Consider the following 18,243-nt stretch of genomic DNA (forward strand, 5'->3'; position numbering starts at 1 on the left):
TCAAGCTGTTCCAAAGAAGGAGGTTGTTTTCAAAGTTGTCCCTTTTAATTCTGGGAAATGAGACAGGAGAGAAGGAAAAGGAGGAGGGCAAATTTTTACTCAGCACTTAACACCGGGCTGGAAGTTGTGGTCACTCTGAGCACATAGAGTAGATTAAGGGACATTTTTGCTTTCAAGGAGCTCAGAGTCTGATTTTAAGAGATTTTTCTCAACTACCCCTAATGTAAGCATCTTCTGAATTTTTATAATGCTTACACTCAAAATCTATCCCTCTCCTAAACAATGAATTAGAAAGAAACGAAAATTCTTTGAAATTTACTACTATGTGTTGTGGCTATAATTTTTTTTCTTTCTCCTTTTGTTGCCAAACTGTGAGCCTATTTTATCATTACCTATATGATTGAATTTAGAATAACTTTTATTGAGCATTTATTCTAAAGTAGTTATTATGCTAGGTTATGATGTTATAGAAATGTGTATCATCTGATTCAGCTTTTGGTCTCTTCTAAATCAGTGTTCTGAAACAATACCAGGGACTCCCAAATCCTGAAATCAGTACATTTTTCTCAGGCTTCCTTTTTCTCTGTGACTTTGACCCCATTGTCCAACCCATGCTCCTTAAAATTTTAACCTCATGGGCTGCCCTTTCATTCATCTGCTTTACCTCTCTATTTTCACCACCATATCCTTTAAATATGAAGCTCGTGAAACCTGAGATTCCTAAAGCTGCATTGTCCCTTCTGTTGTTTTAACTTTTCTATTTGAATTGTCACCATCTTAAAGACTTTGATCCTACTTGTTATTCATACTAACCAGTAGTCGTTTCTGATGGTAGGGTTTAACACAGCTTTCTCATCTATAAAATGAAAAGGTTGATCAGGACTGCCTTCATTCTTTTCCTCTAAGTTCTTACATTTGGGATCTAACTCCACATCTCTAAACTTCAACCCTTCCATAGACTTCAGGCTAGCATTTCCAAGATATCTTGCAACTATTTAAATGTAACAGATTGGGAAGTTGACCTTCCAATCCTCCACAACTCAAGACTTCCTACTCCTGAGTTTCTCAATTCTGCCAGTGCCTCTCTCCCAAACATGCAAGCTTGACTTTTGGGTTCAGTTCTGTCTCTGTCGTCTTCTCTATTCTTTTGTCCACTCTATCACCAAATTATGTCTTTTCCCCCACCTACTTTTTCTCCTTTTTAAAGTAGGAAGCATCTTTTCAGATGTATTTTTTTTTCTTCCATAATGCCTAGTGTAAACCTTGCACAGAGTAAGTGCTTGGTAAATATTTGTTGAATGGAGTCTCTCTTCTTCTCTTCTTGTCTGATGCTTAGTACTTGTTAAGAAATGGTGAATCATAATTAAAGCCAACAAAATGTGAATCAGAGCAACATTCTCTTTTTTTTCAACCCATCTTAAGTACAACATTTTTTCTACTCATCATAAGTACAACATTTAAACCATCTGAAATAGAATAAACTGGTTAGAAAAATAGTGTTCTTCTTTGAGCCCCTCCAGAATCTGAATTCAGTGAAAATCTGTTCAAACCATAATTCTAATTAAAGGTTTTAGCTGCCAAATAATATGTTCTGGTTAAAGCCAAGTTAGTATTATGGAGTGTTTCATGAATAACAGCACAAGCTTTAAACTTGCTGTTGATTTTCTCATGGGAAACTCAAGTAAAGGAGAATGATACCTCCCTGTTGACTTTAACTTTTAGAAATGCAAAGCATGCTGAAATTGTACATAATTCTCTTCTAAAGAAAAGGAAATAGCATTTCAATGGTTTTCCTCAGTGTCTTACTGAGTTATGGTAGGGCACAATTATGTCTGTTAAATTGATTTACCAGATGGAAGGTTACATTTTATATTCAGCTGATTAAGTTGTAACAGACTGGAATTGTATCTCATACTATAAAGGTCATATATAAAATTAAAAAATATTTTGATTAACTATTTTGAAGCAGTTAAAAGGTTTAAACATGTTCCCCTCCTCTTTTACTTACATTAAACTAAAATGAAGTTGTTCTTAGAAATAGGCCTATCACAGAGTTAGTATTTGGCTTAATAATATTTCAAATGGAATCTATAAGACAACAGCAACAAAAAAAGGGAAATATTCCCACTCAAGTTTTGGAAATTGCTTATCTTGGCCATTTAATGTATTCTTCGTGTTTTATGGTTAAATTAAATAATCCTTTATATATTTATACCCTATAGAACTTTTACAGAAAGATTTAAAAGAAATAAGTTATACCTTTTGTCTTTTTTATCTTTTAGATCTTCTGCAAATAAACAAATACATTAATAAAACCTTTACCCTAGAAAATTAAGTGTGGCAAAGTGCTAAGTATTAAGTAAATTGTTGTCCTGGCATTTTTTGCTATGTGATCATATATCATTAATACTACTCTTTAATATCCTACTACATTACCTAAAAATAATGCATTAAAAATACAGCCCAGTAAAATCTGATCTAGTCAGAACCAGTATTTCAGAATATTCAGACTTCCAAAATAGCACCGATCTTGGAATTCATTCAACTACTGTATTATTTTCCTGTGGATGTTATAACAAATTACCACAAACTTAGTTGCCTAAACCAATCTATATTTATTATTTTTACAATGCTGGAGGTCAGATGTCCAAAATGGCTTTGGCTGGGCTTAAATCAAGGCATCACCCTGGCATGTTCCTGTCTGGGGACTCTGGGAGCGAATGCCGTTCCTTGTTTCTTCTGGCTTCCAGAGGCTGCCTGCAAGCTCTAGCTGTGGGCTCTCCCATCCTCATGGCCACTAGGACCAACCAAGCCCTTCCCAAATGGCATTGCACTGACAATCCTCTGCCTCTCTATTCCTTATTTTTTAAGGACGCCTTGGATAATCCAAGTTAATCTTCTTTAAATCAGTTGATTGGCAACCTTAAATCCATCTGTAACTTTAATTTCCCTTTACCCCCTAATGTGATATATTCACAAATTCTGGGGAATAGAACGTGGACATCTTTGGAGTGGGGCATTATTCTGCCTACCCCAACTGCTTAGAGTTTTTGTTGAGATGATGTTTTCTACAGTGTACTCTGACTTACTACCTCTTTACCATTTTATGTGAAATTTGTTTGAGATGCCTTTATCCAGACAGTCATCCAGAGAAAGTTGACTACATAGAAGGTGTGTAACTCATGATCTGTCTAGAAAAGGATTTCGGGGAGGCCTGAATGAATCTAGAGGTGAAAATTTGCCTTTTATATCCATTCAAAATAGGTAATAGTGTTTCCTTATAAATATATATTATAAGGAAAATTTATGATAAAGTCCAGTAAAGTTATAAATGCTATTGGAGTAGAATTGAATTACCAAGAACTTTCCAAAACCATAAAGGTTGTCTAAAGGTTATAAAATCAAAACTTCCAAAGTGAAATTAATAATAACAGATGCCCAGGTGACTTGGAAGGTTCTGAAACAGGAAAAGAGCAAGAAGCAAGGTGGTATTTGAACTGGGAAGAGGATAATCTCCTGTTGGCCAGAAGTTAGTGCTGACCCCTTGTCAGTGATGCTATTGATCCATGGTACCTGAATGTATCTAAGGGGCTGTGAAGAGTTGAATAGACTTAGAGGTTGCACCTAAAGACTTGAAATTATATTGCGAGAGATAACAATTATTACTAACAGTAATTAGACACTTAAAAAATGTACATGCATCTCTTTATTAAGCTGGACAATGTGATTCCCTAAAGAAATAAATAGAACCATGTTCTGTCCAGAAATCTCAGAACCACACCAGGCTCCTAGTTCTCCTTCATTTCTTCCGATACTAACTTCTGTTATTGCTTGCTGTTAAGTCCTCCCTTTCTTATCATGCCTACTGTTATAGTTCATTCCCTATTTTGTTCAGTCTCCATTCCAGTTATTAACCACTGATTCTATCATACTCCTGTCCACTCAATCCTTTGAATTTCAAAAGTTTAAATCTAGTCTTCCTACCCTCTAAAAGAGCCATTTACTGCCTCTTCTGTTATGTACAAGGCTAAAGCTCCTCCATCGCAAGCAGGATCTCTCTCTCCTCATTCCCTCTCTGACCTCTCTCAACTTTCCCCACTCCATGACCTCATACCCCTTTGCCCTAGCAGTACTGAAAAAACTGAAATGCCATGAACAAATCTTTCCATTTCCCATTCACACAAGCCATTCGCATCTGGTTTTCCAAATGCTCCTTACTTTTCTTAAAGTGCGCTCTTAAATAGCTTATACTCATCTTTGAATGCTCAGATGATATATATTTCCTCTCTGTTAGGCTATACCTGGTAAGTTCCTAACCACCAGGCCACCCCAAATAGTCACTTCATATTCTATGCCAAATGTATATGCCCAAATATGCCCAGGCATATCTCTGTGCATATATCTCTGTATCAAAATTACGTTCTACTCAGTTGAGGAATCTTTGAGGACAATATCTATAGCCTATTTATTATTGTATCCCCACCATCTTCAGAGAGCTCATAATTGTCACAGAATAAATTTCTCTTATATGAGTAAATCAATATATGCACTAAAATAGGAACTAATATGCATTTATTTAGGTATTTAAAATTCTAGAAGTTATTTTGCTAAATAATTTTTAAGAATTTACTTTTCAATAACATTTTGGAGGTAAGAGACTAACTGCTTCTGGATGACTATGACTGGGTAAATCAGAAGAAAACAAGGAAACAAAATTTTTCATGTTAGCAAATCGTTGTTATAGTCTTTTAAATATTATTTTATTTTAATTCTTGTGGAATGAAATGACCTGCTAGAGGATGATTTTGCAATTTTATGGGAATTGGCTAAAAATTTTCAGATAAACATCAGAGAAAAAAAATCTAAAGTAATATATTTGAAGAAGACAATTGTATGGCATTTCAAATTGAACAGTGATTTATTATACTTATTGTAGTCAATGTATTCCATTCAGTACTTCTGAACTCTTTAAGGTCACGAATGGCTATGATTGTCCACATTTGCAGGCAAGAAAATCGAGGCGCAGAGACATTAAATAATACTTTACTCAGATGTTACAGTGGTAGAGTCAAGACTGGAAAACAACTCCAGACTCTTAGGAGGGTAACAAGATGAGGTCCATGCTGAGAGAACGAATAAGTACAACAAAGTTTAGGTTTATGATGACACCCAGGATATTATCAGGGGATAGGTATTACTTTTCTGGACCATGAAATCCTGACCTATAATGTTTTCTGTGAATAATTCCATGCTGTTTCCGTGTGTGTCCCTATCAAGCACTGGGCTGCACCCTAAATAGATCTCACCTACTAAAATGGCCCCACTCTCTCGTGCAGTTAGTACACATCTATGTGTACACATGTAGCTGTCTTATGAACTATCTGGGTAGGAGGGATGTTAAAATGTTTTATATCCACAATAGAATTACTTTTCACGCCATTTCTATTTGAAATGGTATATAAAAGATATATCTAGTACAGGATTTTGTGTATCTATATATCTATGTGTGTGTGTATGTATGTAAACTTTGGAATTAGTTTATTACAGAAAGATTCATAGCAGAATAATTATACAAAATTTTAGAGTGAAAAGGACTTGTTTTAAGAAAAAATATATACTCTATGAATTGAGATTTTCTGCAAAGTAGCATGTTACTTGTGAAATACTAATTCAGAAGTATACTTTATCATAAAGCTTTGGGATTCAGGTAGAAAAGAAAATTTTTTTAGAAACTGGATTGAAGACTGAAACATGTTTATAATCTAGTTCGATTTATTGAAATGATAATTCAAAATGATGCTAGATAGATTTTTAAATTTGTCTCAGGTAAATAAAATATATTTGAAAAATTAAAGCATATAAAGGAGTTAGCATATGAAGGCATTCTGGCCTGTATGAGATATGGAGTTCCTTGACTCCAAAATGTAGTATTTGTGATGCTTGCCAGAAAAGAGAAATTCCTTCTGCATTCCACATATGATCTATAAGACCTCTTCCCATAACGTTCAGCATCAAGAAATTCTTAGAAATTAGGGTAGTTGAGGTTCATCTAGTTCTCTTCTCAACAATATTTGAAACTCAGCCTTTTAATGTAAGTTTCCTTCATGCTTGGATGTATGCAGGCATGTATTATTCATTCAGTAACTGTTTATGGAGACCCATTGAGCCTATGTTCTTGCTAAGTACTGGAAATAGACACAAAATCAATGATTACATTATATTTCTGCTAAGCATCGAGGGCTGGAGCCATATTGCAGTGTTTTGAGGTTAGGAAATGGTAGTGGCAAGTATAGGCTAGTTATTTAACTTGACTATGAAAGTGCAATCACAGGAAGTAGCTAATAAGATCTATGTCTGTGGGGGCTTATTTTTATTTGAATGGGAAATATTTGAGCACGTCTACATTCTGAGAAGGAGCCGGAAGGGAGAGGGAATTTGAAGATACATGTTGAATAACCTCTGTGAGTGTCTCAGAGATTAGCTAAAATGTGCTTGATATTTATCTTTGAAGTTTTATTTTTTATGTAGTATTCCTTCCCTCACCAGCATATTTAATCTCCATTCTTTGAATTTGTGGGCACTGTGCCATTGGACGTGGTTATTTCCTCTGCATAGAACTGCACTTCTCCCACCTTTACCTGTCAACATCTCACTGAGCCCTGGAGGATCCTCTTTCAAAGCAAATCAATCTCTGCCTTTCAGCCACAACACTCTGTTTATACCTATCACACGGCACTGATCCCAGTTAGTATATTATTCATTCTTGAGACCATGAGTACCTAGGAGAAAAACGCTCTGTCTTTTCTCTGGGGGAGTTGCCTCAGCACTTAACATGCCCCTTTGCCTTTCCTTGATTCCTTGTTTGAATAAATAGCTAAAGGGTTTATTCCATGTAGTAGGCACTGTATAGGTACCTGAACAATGGAAATAAGGCTACACAGGCTTCCAGTCTGCATGAAACTTGCAACCTTGGTTCTCAATATTATTATTCAATAGCTGTTAATTGAATGTAATTAAACAATAGAACTAATTAAATACTAGGTTTTAATTTTAACTAGAAGATAATTAGAATTTTATAAGCTACTATTAAAACTTATTTTATACTGAATCACATTGATTAAAGTATTTTGTGTTAAAATGATAATTTGTTAAAATGTCATAAAATTTTAGAAAGCTATTTTTTCCTGTTTGTCCTAGTATTACAAAAACAATAGTGAGTAGTACTAAAGGTAGTTCTAAAATCTGATATTACTACTGAGTGGTACTGTTTTTTTTTTTTTTTTTTTTTTTAAATACTGGAACAAACAGGAAAAAAATAAGAAATTTGTGCATTCATTCATTCACTCTGTAAACTTTTACTGAGTTTCACCTGAGCCTGCTGAGTGCCAGGCACTCTTGAGGCACATTGGTGAGGAGGAGGAAACAGGTCTCAGCATATGGTGCTGCTCTTAGAGGGAACTGAGTGCACTGTCATGAGCTTTAGATGCTAAAGGAAAAATGCCCACTTTTCCCCTTCTAGACCATGCTCCTGTTACTTACGGCCCCGATACTGTCTTCCCATACTACTCAGCAATGCCTCCAAGGACTTGGTAGTTCTCTTTCCTATGTATGACCGTTTTGTTTCTATATGTAAAGAGGTTAATCATTGTTGTTTCCATCTGTGATAAACCTAAGAATTGAATTTCTATTTACATTGATAGAAGGAACTACAACTTCCCACAAAATGCACACAATGATGTACATAACAGTGCTGTCTTTCAAAGCACAGCAATGTAGTACACTCAAGTGTCCAACATTGTCTTATTAAATGAAATATTGTGTATTTACATGTATGTGTGGATATATAATATATAATGTATCCTCATAATGTATTTTTTAAAGAATATATAATTGCTTGGGGAAAAACATAATAGATTTTTAAGCAAAAAACATAATAAATGCAATAATTTTAAGGAATATATAATTACCTGGGAAAAGACTCATAATATATTATTAAATGAACAAATAGGATATCATAAATATAATGATTCTCATTTTCAAATAATTTTGCCTATAAAACACAAAGGGAGCATTTCAGAGTATATACAGATTTTCCCATTCTTAAAAATCTCAAATATGTATGACTTACATAATCAGAAGCAAGCAATAAATTTTATTATAAAATTAGTACTTTTCAAAAGATAATATTGTAAATTGAGTAACATTTACCAATGTGGATTTTGAAAAAGAATAATTATCTTAACAAATAGACAAAAATGTGCAATAAGAGAATGGATAGATGCAGTAGTATTTCTCAAAGACAAATAGTATTATAATGTCTTTAGGAAATTGCATTCATATATTACCACACGTGTAGCTAGAAATTCCCCCAAAATTATTTTTTGAAATCTTTATGTATGAATTACATACTGTTAAGTGGTTATAATTTGAAGTAGTTACATTAGAAATTTTGCTCCTTGGTGTCGAAATATATAAAATCTAGTTCATAACATTAAAGGTTAATTTTATCCCAGCCAAAAGAGGCATACATTGTATTATTTATTGTACTATGCTGAATAGTACTTTTGAAAATAGGTACCTTTTGTATAATTATGAAACTTTTAATTAGGGTAACCTGTGTATTCTGATTAACTAGACTGGAGGATCTACTGTGTCCCCAAAGTGTCTTTCACAGTTGTACTGATTACGTATTTGAACAGTTTCTAGATTTCTACAGTGCCAGCCTGGGTTAGAGGAGAGACTTGGGCAGGAACTGTGCCAGGAAATCTAATCTTCATAAAGGACACAGAGTGAATGAATAGGTGATAGATTATAAGTATTTGGTTCCAAGTAACAAAACATTTAAATATGGCAGCTCCTAAGGGATCCTTGAGAGGGGGAGATAGCAGGAGAAACCTACGGGAGGGACAAACTGTGTGAAGTTGACATATACAGTGCTGCAGGGAAGAATAGACAATGCCAGAAAGGGATCTGAAGCTGGTGGTGAAGATTTGACCTTCACCTATGATTACAGAGCTAAATGTTTACTACAGATGGAATTGTTGAATATCCCAAATATTCCTTATTTAAAACAATATTGATTTATTTATTTAGAGACAGAGTCTCGCCCTTTCACCCAGGCTGGAGTGCAGTGGAATGATCTCAGCTCACTGCAACCTCTGCCTCCCATGTTCAAGCGATTCTCCTGCCTCAGCCTCCTAAGTAGCTGGTATTACAGGGATGTGCCACCACACCTGGCTAATTTTTTGTATCTTTAGTAGAGATGGGTTTTCACCATGTTGGCCAGGCTGGTCTCAAACTCCTGACCTCATGATCTGCCCACCTCAGCCTCCCAAAATGCTGGGATTACAGGTGTGAGCCACCACACCCGGCCTAAAGAAACATTTATTAATCTAGTATTCAATCTTGGTTAATGATAATCATCTTAATATATGAAATATTATGTTAAAATATTAATATAAATAATATTAACACAATGGAAACTTTTCCTTTTTTCCTTATGATAATTTTCAATAAGAATGAAGAACTTCTATATACCATGCTCTGTGGTATTTAAATTTTTTAATCTAAATTATTGACATAAAGAATATTCATAACCTAGGATTAAGAGTGAACAGAGGCCGGGTACAGTGACTCACATCTGTAATCCCAGCACTTTGGGAGGCCAAGTCAAGCAGAGCACTTGAGCCCAGGAATTGGAGACCAGCTTGGACAATGTGGCTGGTTAGAACCTCTATAAAAAAATACAAAAATTAGCCGGGTTTGGTGGCACATGCCTGTGATCCCAACTACCCAGGAAGCTGAGGTAGGAGGATCTCTTGAGCTCAGGAATTTGGGGCTGCAGTGAGCTGGAATCATGCCACTGCACTCCAGCCTGGGTGACGGAGTGAGACCTGGTCTCTGAAGAAAAAAAAAAAAGTGAACAGAGGCAAAATGCACAGAGTAGGTAGTCCTTCTTACGTGATGATAGAGTTAAGACTTAGAACTAAATAGAATACAATGTATAAGCAGGCAAATTAAAAAGTGAGAAAAATATGTGAAGTCAATTATTAACCAAAAGTTATTTTAAGTATACTAAGTGAAAGTTCAGAAAAGGGTTATTATTATTGTTATGGTGTTTTCAAACATTACGCTAGACAAAGGAGTGTACCAATTGCAGCCATCTCTCTCCCTACTTATTTTTTATTTTGTTTAATTTTAACATAAATTCCTTCATCTTATATGTGCACGTCATGAAACATTCTTTCAACATCTATGTATTGAACAACTTTTTTTTTATAACAGACAACCAGGTGAGCCAAGAAACAGTATTTATGGTAGGCATTGTTACCATTCTTTTATAGATGATAAAATGATTCACAGAGATGAAATCACTCATCTGGGGTTACAGTTAGTACATCAAATAGTTAGCATTGGCGGTCGGGCACAGTGGCTCACGCCTGTAATCCCAGCACTTTGGGAGGCCAAAGTGGGAGTATTACAAGGTCAGGAGCTCCAGACCAGCCTGGCCAATATGGTGAAACCCTGTCTCCACTAAAAACACAAAAAAATTAGCCAGGCATGGTGGCGGACGCCTGTAATTCCAGCCACTCGGGAGGCTGAGGCAGGAGAATGGCGTGAACCCAGGAAGTGGAGCTTGCAGTGAGCCGAGATTGCACCACTGCAGTCCAGCCTGGGCAACAGAGCGAGACTCTGTCTCAAAAAAAAACAAAAAAAAAACAAAAAAAACAAAAAACAAAAATTAGCCGGGTATGGTGGCATGCCCCCTGTAATCCCAGCTACTCGGGAAGCTGAAGCAGGAGAATTGCTTGAACCTAGGAGGAGGCGGAGGTTACAGTGAGCCAAGATCGGGCCATTGTACTCTAGCATGGGCGACAGAGCAAGACTCCATCTTGGGGAAATAAAAAAAGAAAAAAAAAAAAGCATTGGAATGAGAGGTCTGGTCTATTTGTGTCAGAGTCCTTTGTGCTTCTACACAAGATAGTTTGTATACCTGTCTGCATGCATGTGTGTACAAAAATCACACCCCACACTTATGTACACAGTGACACATATCAACCTCTTAGTAAAATGGCAAGTCTGGACAGTGTCACTCACTATACCTTGGAATCCTAATTTTTTAAACTTTGCATCTGCCACCTAGGTTTACTATTCCTCTCCCATGTTTTATTCTCATACCTGCCACCCTGTTTATTGTATACCATGGAGACTAGTATGAGAATAAAGATTTGAAATACCTTTAGTTCATGAGGCATTCTTCAGATATTTTCTGTTTCCTTTTATTGAGGATTTTTTCTTTTAGGTGAGAAGAGAAAAAGGTGTTATGTCTGTTCGGTTTATTTTACTATTGATTCTTTTCACTTAAGTAATGATAGTCAATTTTTATACAAAGTTTTCATCTCAGCAGACAAATGTATTCAGACGAGCACACACACTAAAAAGCTTGCCTTCTGTTTCTATGATTAATTGAGATGTAGAGAATGATGGGTGTGGGGTAAAAATGGAAAGGCAATTAGTGCAACTAGGCATGAAATACATTCATATACAAGCAGAACCTCTCTCCAGCTAGTGATCTTTTTCTGGGCTCTGAGGATTTGCATCCCATTAGTAAGTCACTGGCATGGAAATCTTCAGCCTTTGGGGAGACCAGAGTATTAAAAATAGAATTAACTCTAACTGCAAACCAAGTCAGCACACTAGGCCATTAATTCTTCTGCTTGGGTATATATCATGCTGAGCTTTGGTGTGTGGGCTTCTGAAATGTTAGGAGTGAGTTTTATAGAGCATTGCCAGTACTAAATGATAGTTATCTATCATCTCATCTCTCACCCTCACTACTGAGATTTTAATATCTCTCATGACCCAAAACCTGAAATATAGGCAGAAGGATTTGCTAGAAACATTAAATAGGGGCTTTCTTTAGAGAAGTTGTATATTATATATTTTGTGAACATAAATCTATGTTGTGCTTTACAGTATGTCAGAGGTTCCTTATTTTCAAAACCTTATGTCCTCAGATAATCACAATGCGTAAAATGTTATCCTTTCGAAAACTGAGTTATGCCTTTTTGCATAACCCCATCAACTAATGATAAAAGTTGCCTAGTATTATTATTTTTAGAAATATTAGTGCTATTGGAAACATTTTAAAATCAAATTCCAAGTATAAAATTTATTGAAATATTTAATATATTCAAGCTACATACAGTACTCTCAATTTCTAATAATCTTTCTTTTCTTTTCTTCCCTTACCCTTCTCCAGCTTCTTTGGGAATCTCTGAAAGATATTATTTTCTTTAATCATCCCAGAGCAGTAGAATTATTAACAGCTGCCACTGACTGATTGCCTGTCCCAGGGTTTCTCATACTTGGCACTATTAACATTTGGGTAAAGATAATACTTTGTCATGGGATGCTGTCCTGTGCTTTGTAGGATGTTTGGCAGTACCCCTGGCCTGTACCCATACCAGATGCCTATAGCAGCTCTCCATACTGACAGCCAAAAATGTCTCCAGATATTGCCAAATGTCCCCTGGAGGAGAAATCTTCCCTGGTTGTGAACCACTGGCCTGTTCTCTACTAGACATTATTTCATTTGATCCAACGGTAGCTGCAAGATATGTAGGACTGGCTGGGTGCAGTGGCTCACACCTATAATCCCAGCACTTTGGGAGGCCGAGGCGAGCGGATCATCTGAGGTCAGGAGTTCAAGACCATCCTGGCCAACATGGTGAAACCCTGTCTCTACTAAAAATACAAAATTAGACAGGCATGGTGGCCCATGCCCATAATCCCAGCTACCTGGGAGACTGAAGCAGGCGAATCACTGGAACCCAGGAGGCGGAGGTTGCAGTGAGCTAAGATCGCACCACTACACTCCAGCCTGGGCGACAGAGCGAGACTGCATCTCAAAAAAAAAACAAAAATGATATGTAGGACTATATTAATCAGGATCCTGGCAGGGAACAGATCTTTGCAGTATGGGTCATAGACTTTTATGAAGGGAGTACTTAACAAGGAAGTGAGTAAGGTTAAATGAACTGCCTAGGGAAGTGGGGGTACCCAGAAAATAGCAACAGTGGGAGGTCATTCCCACAAAGAAGAGAGGGAAGTAAATTGTTCCTGGAGTGCTAGAGAGCTGGAGCCATGGAATAGGGGCTTCCAGAGGGAGATGAAGTCAGGAAGAGACATAGCCGTGGCCTATGATGCAGCATTGTGACAGGGAGAGTGTAGGACAGCCTGGCCTCTCCCTCCTCCTTAATTCTTTGGCCACCAGCCTATCCTGCCAGTAGATTAAGCCCAAGTGAAATCCAACCAGCAAAGAACTAGAGTGTTGCAACCCCAGTATTCAGCCGCCATGGGCTCAGAGAAGGAAGGAAAATTGAATCTGTTGGGGGGAAAATGAAGAAAATCCCTCCAACACCCCATTTAACATGAGAAATTGAGGTTTAATGATATAAAGTAATCATCCAGGCATCTATTTGACTCCGGGCACAATGAAGGTATCATCTTAGTTGGTCTGTGTGAATGAACTGATGTTCAGCAAGACTATGAATTATTCAAGGTTACTGATTTTATTAAGTGGTAGATACAAGACTAAAACCCAGTTCTCATTCCTCTTCTGGTGTTTACTTTTGTATGTTGACCATTGAAAGAAATCTGAAAGCTGAATATCTGGCCAATTCTCAAGTATACAAACAGGAGAGAAAGCTATCTGCTGACCTTAAAAATCATTTCTTTCTGAAAAGCTTGGAAAATTCTAGGTTTCATTTAGAATGTTTAAATGGCATATGCTATTTTTCCAATCTGTCAGCACATTTTTATCTTGATTGCAGACACTCAGCCGCTGCTGATGCAATATATTAGGAAAGAGAGGAGTACAAGATTGAGATTCAGGAGATTTGGGGCCCAGTTCTGCATCAGCCCCTCTTAGCAGTATAACTAGCCTTCAGAAATAGTACCAATAATATGTTTCATAAACCCTTCCCTTCTACATTCACCCAGATCTTCACAGTTATTCTTAGGTATCTAATTGGAAAGGCATTATGCTGTGTTTCACAAGTGACGAATCAGGCTTAGAAAGCACTAGAATCCCACTGCAAATTTCATAACGGGAAAGTGGTCCCATGCAGACTGAATTCCCATCCCTCACTGAAAATGCATGGTCTTTTCTAGTCCACCCACTGCCTTTTGAAGTGATCAATTGATTTATTCCCTACAGACTGCCAATTTGCACCATTTATTCCATCAGGTTTCATTATAAAATCATATCTCCATCTAAGTTTTGAGAATCTGTGATTTCCTATGGTTATTAGCAAGGCTACAGAGGATACCAATGTAGTTAGCACCTAGGGATTCATGGTTCTTTATTTTTCCTTTCTAGGTTTTAGATAAATATATTTATTATCTATAACTTTTGGAGGCAAGATCAATATTTTAAAAGAATTTAAAATAAATATGTACATGGAAACATATCTAAGTACATTAATACAGTCGCAGTATCTCACTTTATTCCTGGGTAAGTTGGGAGTTAGAAACTGAGATAGATTCCTACACTAAGGTGAAGTGTGTTGCCACTACTGGAAGGTCTGGCAAGAATCCTAATCCTTTCCCAAATTGGTTGGTTTGTTTGCCTCCATGTGGGAGTCCCAGCAAGTGATACATTTCAGATCTCTATCACTTTGAGCTTGTGTTCACCCCTGATCTCTGCCCCACCTTTTGACACCCTGCTTTTACAGAATTTTCAGGCTTTTGATTTTTTTATGTTTTCAGTATTTTCAGGCATAAAATCAGGTTTACAACACAAAAAAGTAGCTAGCTTTATTTTTTTGTATCTGAACTTCATTGTCAAGTTCCTATTTCACCAAGCCAATTCCAAGAAAACGTATAATGCAAGAGTTCTCCGTCCAAGCTTAAAGCAAAAACTATAGATATTTGCAGACTAAAACAAAAAAAAGTGGAGAAGAATTGTAAGTTCTACCTTTGATATCCCTTGCAGTCTGGCAAAATATAAATTCCTTCAAAATATTTTCACTGATAAAATCTAGCTACATTATAACATTGTATCTCCTCTAGATGATTAGTGGTGGTTTGGGAAAAACTGTTTTATAATTTTTATGATGATAATACATAAGGGAAGCTGGAGGAGCAACATTTTCAGTATTTAGAATAGACTTATGCCAGACTTCTTGGGTACAGAGCCTGGCTTCATCCCTTTTTACCTCTGTAACCTTGGGCAAGATACTTACCCTCTCTCTGTGTTTTGGTTTCCTCATTGATCTAATCAAATTATAAATAGGTATAGGCTTTCTAGATGTTTTTATGGTTAAACAAGTTGATATTGATAAAACATTTAGAATAGTACTGGAACATAGAAAAGACTATATAAATGTTAATTGTCATCAGAAATATCCTTTTCATGATGATCATCACCACCACCATCACCACCATCACTACTACCACCACCATCATCATCATCCACTTCTGTCACACAGAAATGCAATCCAATGTTTCCATTCTTCTAAGGTATAATTATTTTAAAATAAGTGGTATTTTAAAAATAGTGAAGCTCTATAATAAGCTTCACTGTTTAGAATACAAAATAAATGGTAACATACATGTGAATAATGTGCATTTGTATTATGGAATATATAACCTAACTCAGAACCTTCAATTCAAAGACTTAGCCACCTTTTCTTTCCAGCTGATAGTATACTGAATGTATAGAATGTCTTATTTGCATTGATTCTAGTTGGTTTGGTGTCATTACACAGAGTATGTTTTCCCAAGGTTTTAGGTTAGAAACTACTGACAAAGAAATACTCCAGGAGTCAGAATTAGACATAAATTATATGCTTCAGAGGTGTCTTCTTATTACCGCAAGCCAGGTCAGAGTCTCTAAAATCACATTAAGTTACTGTTTTAGTGGTTATTAAGTTTCACCCTTGAGAGAATTAAAAGGCCTGACAATGAAGTATAATAAATCTTACTGTGACCCAAACACAATTATTAATTAAACGTCCCATTAACAATCCCAAATCTGCTAGATAAAATAAGTAGAAAATTTATATTTTTGTTAACTTTTTACTTTCATATTTAGAGAAGTTGAAAAAACTTTCACACATTTCATAAAAATAATTGCAACATTTGCCTGTTTCATTAATATAGAGTCAATGCCTCATTTATGTGCTTGAGTTTTCATTTGAGAATGAGAATGGACCCAAGAAAAAAAAAAGAAAAAAAAAAAAAAAAAAACGGGGAGACTTTTTTTTTTTTTTTTTTTTAACACAGAGAGCAATTGGCTCTCTATTTTTTTAATTTTTATCTATTTTTTTTGTCTCAATCCCCAGCCTCTGAGCCCAACTTGAAGGTGCGGTCCAGGTTAAAACAGAAAGTGGCAGAGAGGAGAAGCAGCCCCTTACTCAGGCGGAAGGATGGAAATGTTGTCACTTCATTCAAGAAGCGAATGTTTGAGGTGACAGGTAATTGAGGATTGGGCAGACATATGAATGCTGGGAGTAGGAATGAAAAAAATAGTTTAGAATAAATATACCTGCTGTATATTAAAAGTTATTTTGAGGAGAAATATTTCTTGAAAGGAAATTATATTGAAAACTCACAAGTAGTTCAATAAACCTTGCTATGCATTCACCAACTGTGTTAAACAGGAAATGAATGAAAAAACAGAACTATGTGTCAATCAAGGCATAACTAGGGAACACCAAACCTCACCTTATTCTTTTCAGAAACAGGCAGGCCATTTTGGGAATGCCAACCAGAAGAATATAATTTTTAATGAAATTTGATCAGAAATGAGCAGAGGGAGGTCCAAGAAGAACACTTTCTCCTGTACTCAGACATGAATGTACAAAATACATCTGGGAAAATTAAACTACATGGAACAGCAAAACCTTGACTTTTCAACAAATTTACAGAACTCATAAATGACTTTATGTGTTTACTAGTGAAGTGGGACTTATGGCAGGAGAGGGATATATTGCTTTTTATGAAGGGGAAGAAACTGTCATTTTCACGGGTCTCAAATGGAAGTTATTTTTTTAGCTGCCTGTTTTAGTAGAGGGGTTAGGAAATTCAACCTGAGGTCTTACAACACCCCTAGTTCCACTTGTAACTGGTTTGAAATGAAAGACCTAAGGCTGTAAGAACCAAAAATGCTAGCCAAAATACTACTACTTACTACTGTTTTTTGAGTACCTACTTAGAGCCATGCACTGTATCTAGTTGTTTCCTTTGGTTGTATGAAGAAAGAAGTGGTAATTTGCAACCACTTTTTTTTTTCCCATTCTCAAGGAAAACTGTGCTTATAACAATATGGGCAGTTAGTATTAGTTCTCCAAGATCAGATCTTATTTTTAGTAAGTTTTTAAAAATTCTTCATGTTCTATATATCTCTTTTGGCCATGACAGTGTCTACAGGAAGGCAATATAGAGGAAGACTGTGGAAGTGGAGGTAGAAACGTGTATTCTAATGCAACTTAAAAGTTTGGTCGACAATTTTGGGAAAAAATATTTAGTCTCCCATACAATCTGGACACCTTTATATGCTTATCTGAAGAAAAGTGTTAGTGATTTCAATGGAAAATATTTCCTTGGGATAAGAAATATTAAATCAGTGAATAATAAATACAATTATTTTACTAGAGTTTATATGTATTTTCCAACATTAAATATAATCACTAATTTAGACAAATTGAATTCTAAGTTTGGAGTTACAGACTTTTTTCCCAGGAAATACTATTGTATGTAAGTAAATAAAAATCTTAGGTTTTTCTAATAGAGATCTTTGACGGGGATGGGCAGTTGGGGAGTGAATTTGTTTTATTGAATGTGAAGAATTATAAACCTATCAGGTGTCTAATATAAATGTAGATAGGTGGTTTTTCTAACTGCAGAGAGTAGGCCCCCTCTAAGAAAAAAACTTCTAGAAAAGAAAAAACTGGGCCGGGCACGGTGGCTCAAGCCTGTAATCCCAGCACTTTGGGAGGCCGAGATGGGCGGATCACGAGGTCAGGAGATCGAGACCATCCTGGCTAACACAGTGAAACCCCATCTCTACTAAAAAAATACAAAAAAACTAGCCGGGCGAGGTGGCAGGCGCCTGTAGTCCCAGCTACTTGGGAGGCTGAGGCAGGAGAATGGCGTGAACCCGGGAGGCGGAGCTTGCAGTGAGCCGAGATCCGGCCACTGCACTCCAGCCTGGGCCACAGAGCAAGACTCTGTCTC

General features: G+C 36.3%; 1 protein-coding gene across 20 annotated transcripts in view; it reads left to right on the forward strand.

Moving 5' to 3' along the window:
* The window catches only part of HDAC9 (histone deacetylase 9), a 941,976-nt gene that overhangs the window by 542,561 nt on the left and 381,172 nt on the right, over positions 1 to 18,243 (forward strand). For 10 of the 20 annotated variants that reach the window (XM_017890061.1, XM_017890063.1, XM_017890070.1 and 7 more), the window contains one exon: positions 16,350 to 16,481. The exons of the other annotated variants lie outside the window; for them this stretch is intronic. In XM_017890061.1, the coding sequence (XP_017745550.1) occupies positions 16,350 to 16,481 (132 nt within the window). The remainder of the gene's footprint in view (positions 1 to 16,349; positions 16,482 to 18,243) is intronic. 20 annotated transcript variants of the gene reach the window in all.

The sequence above is a fragment of the Rhinopithecus bieti genome, unplaced genomic scaffold (genome assembly GCF_001698545.2).
Source record: "Rhinopithecus bieti isolate Rb0 unplaced genomic scaffold, ASM169854v2 scaffold_19861, whole genome shotgun sequence".
Taxonomy (NCBI): domain Eukaryota; kingdom Metazoa; phylum Chordata; class Mammalia; order Primates; family Cercopithecidae; genus Rhinopithecus; species Rhinopithecus bieti.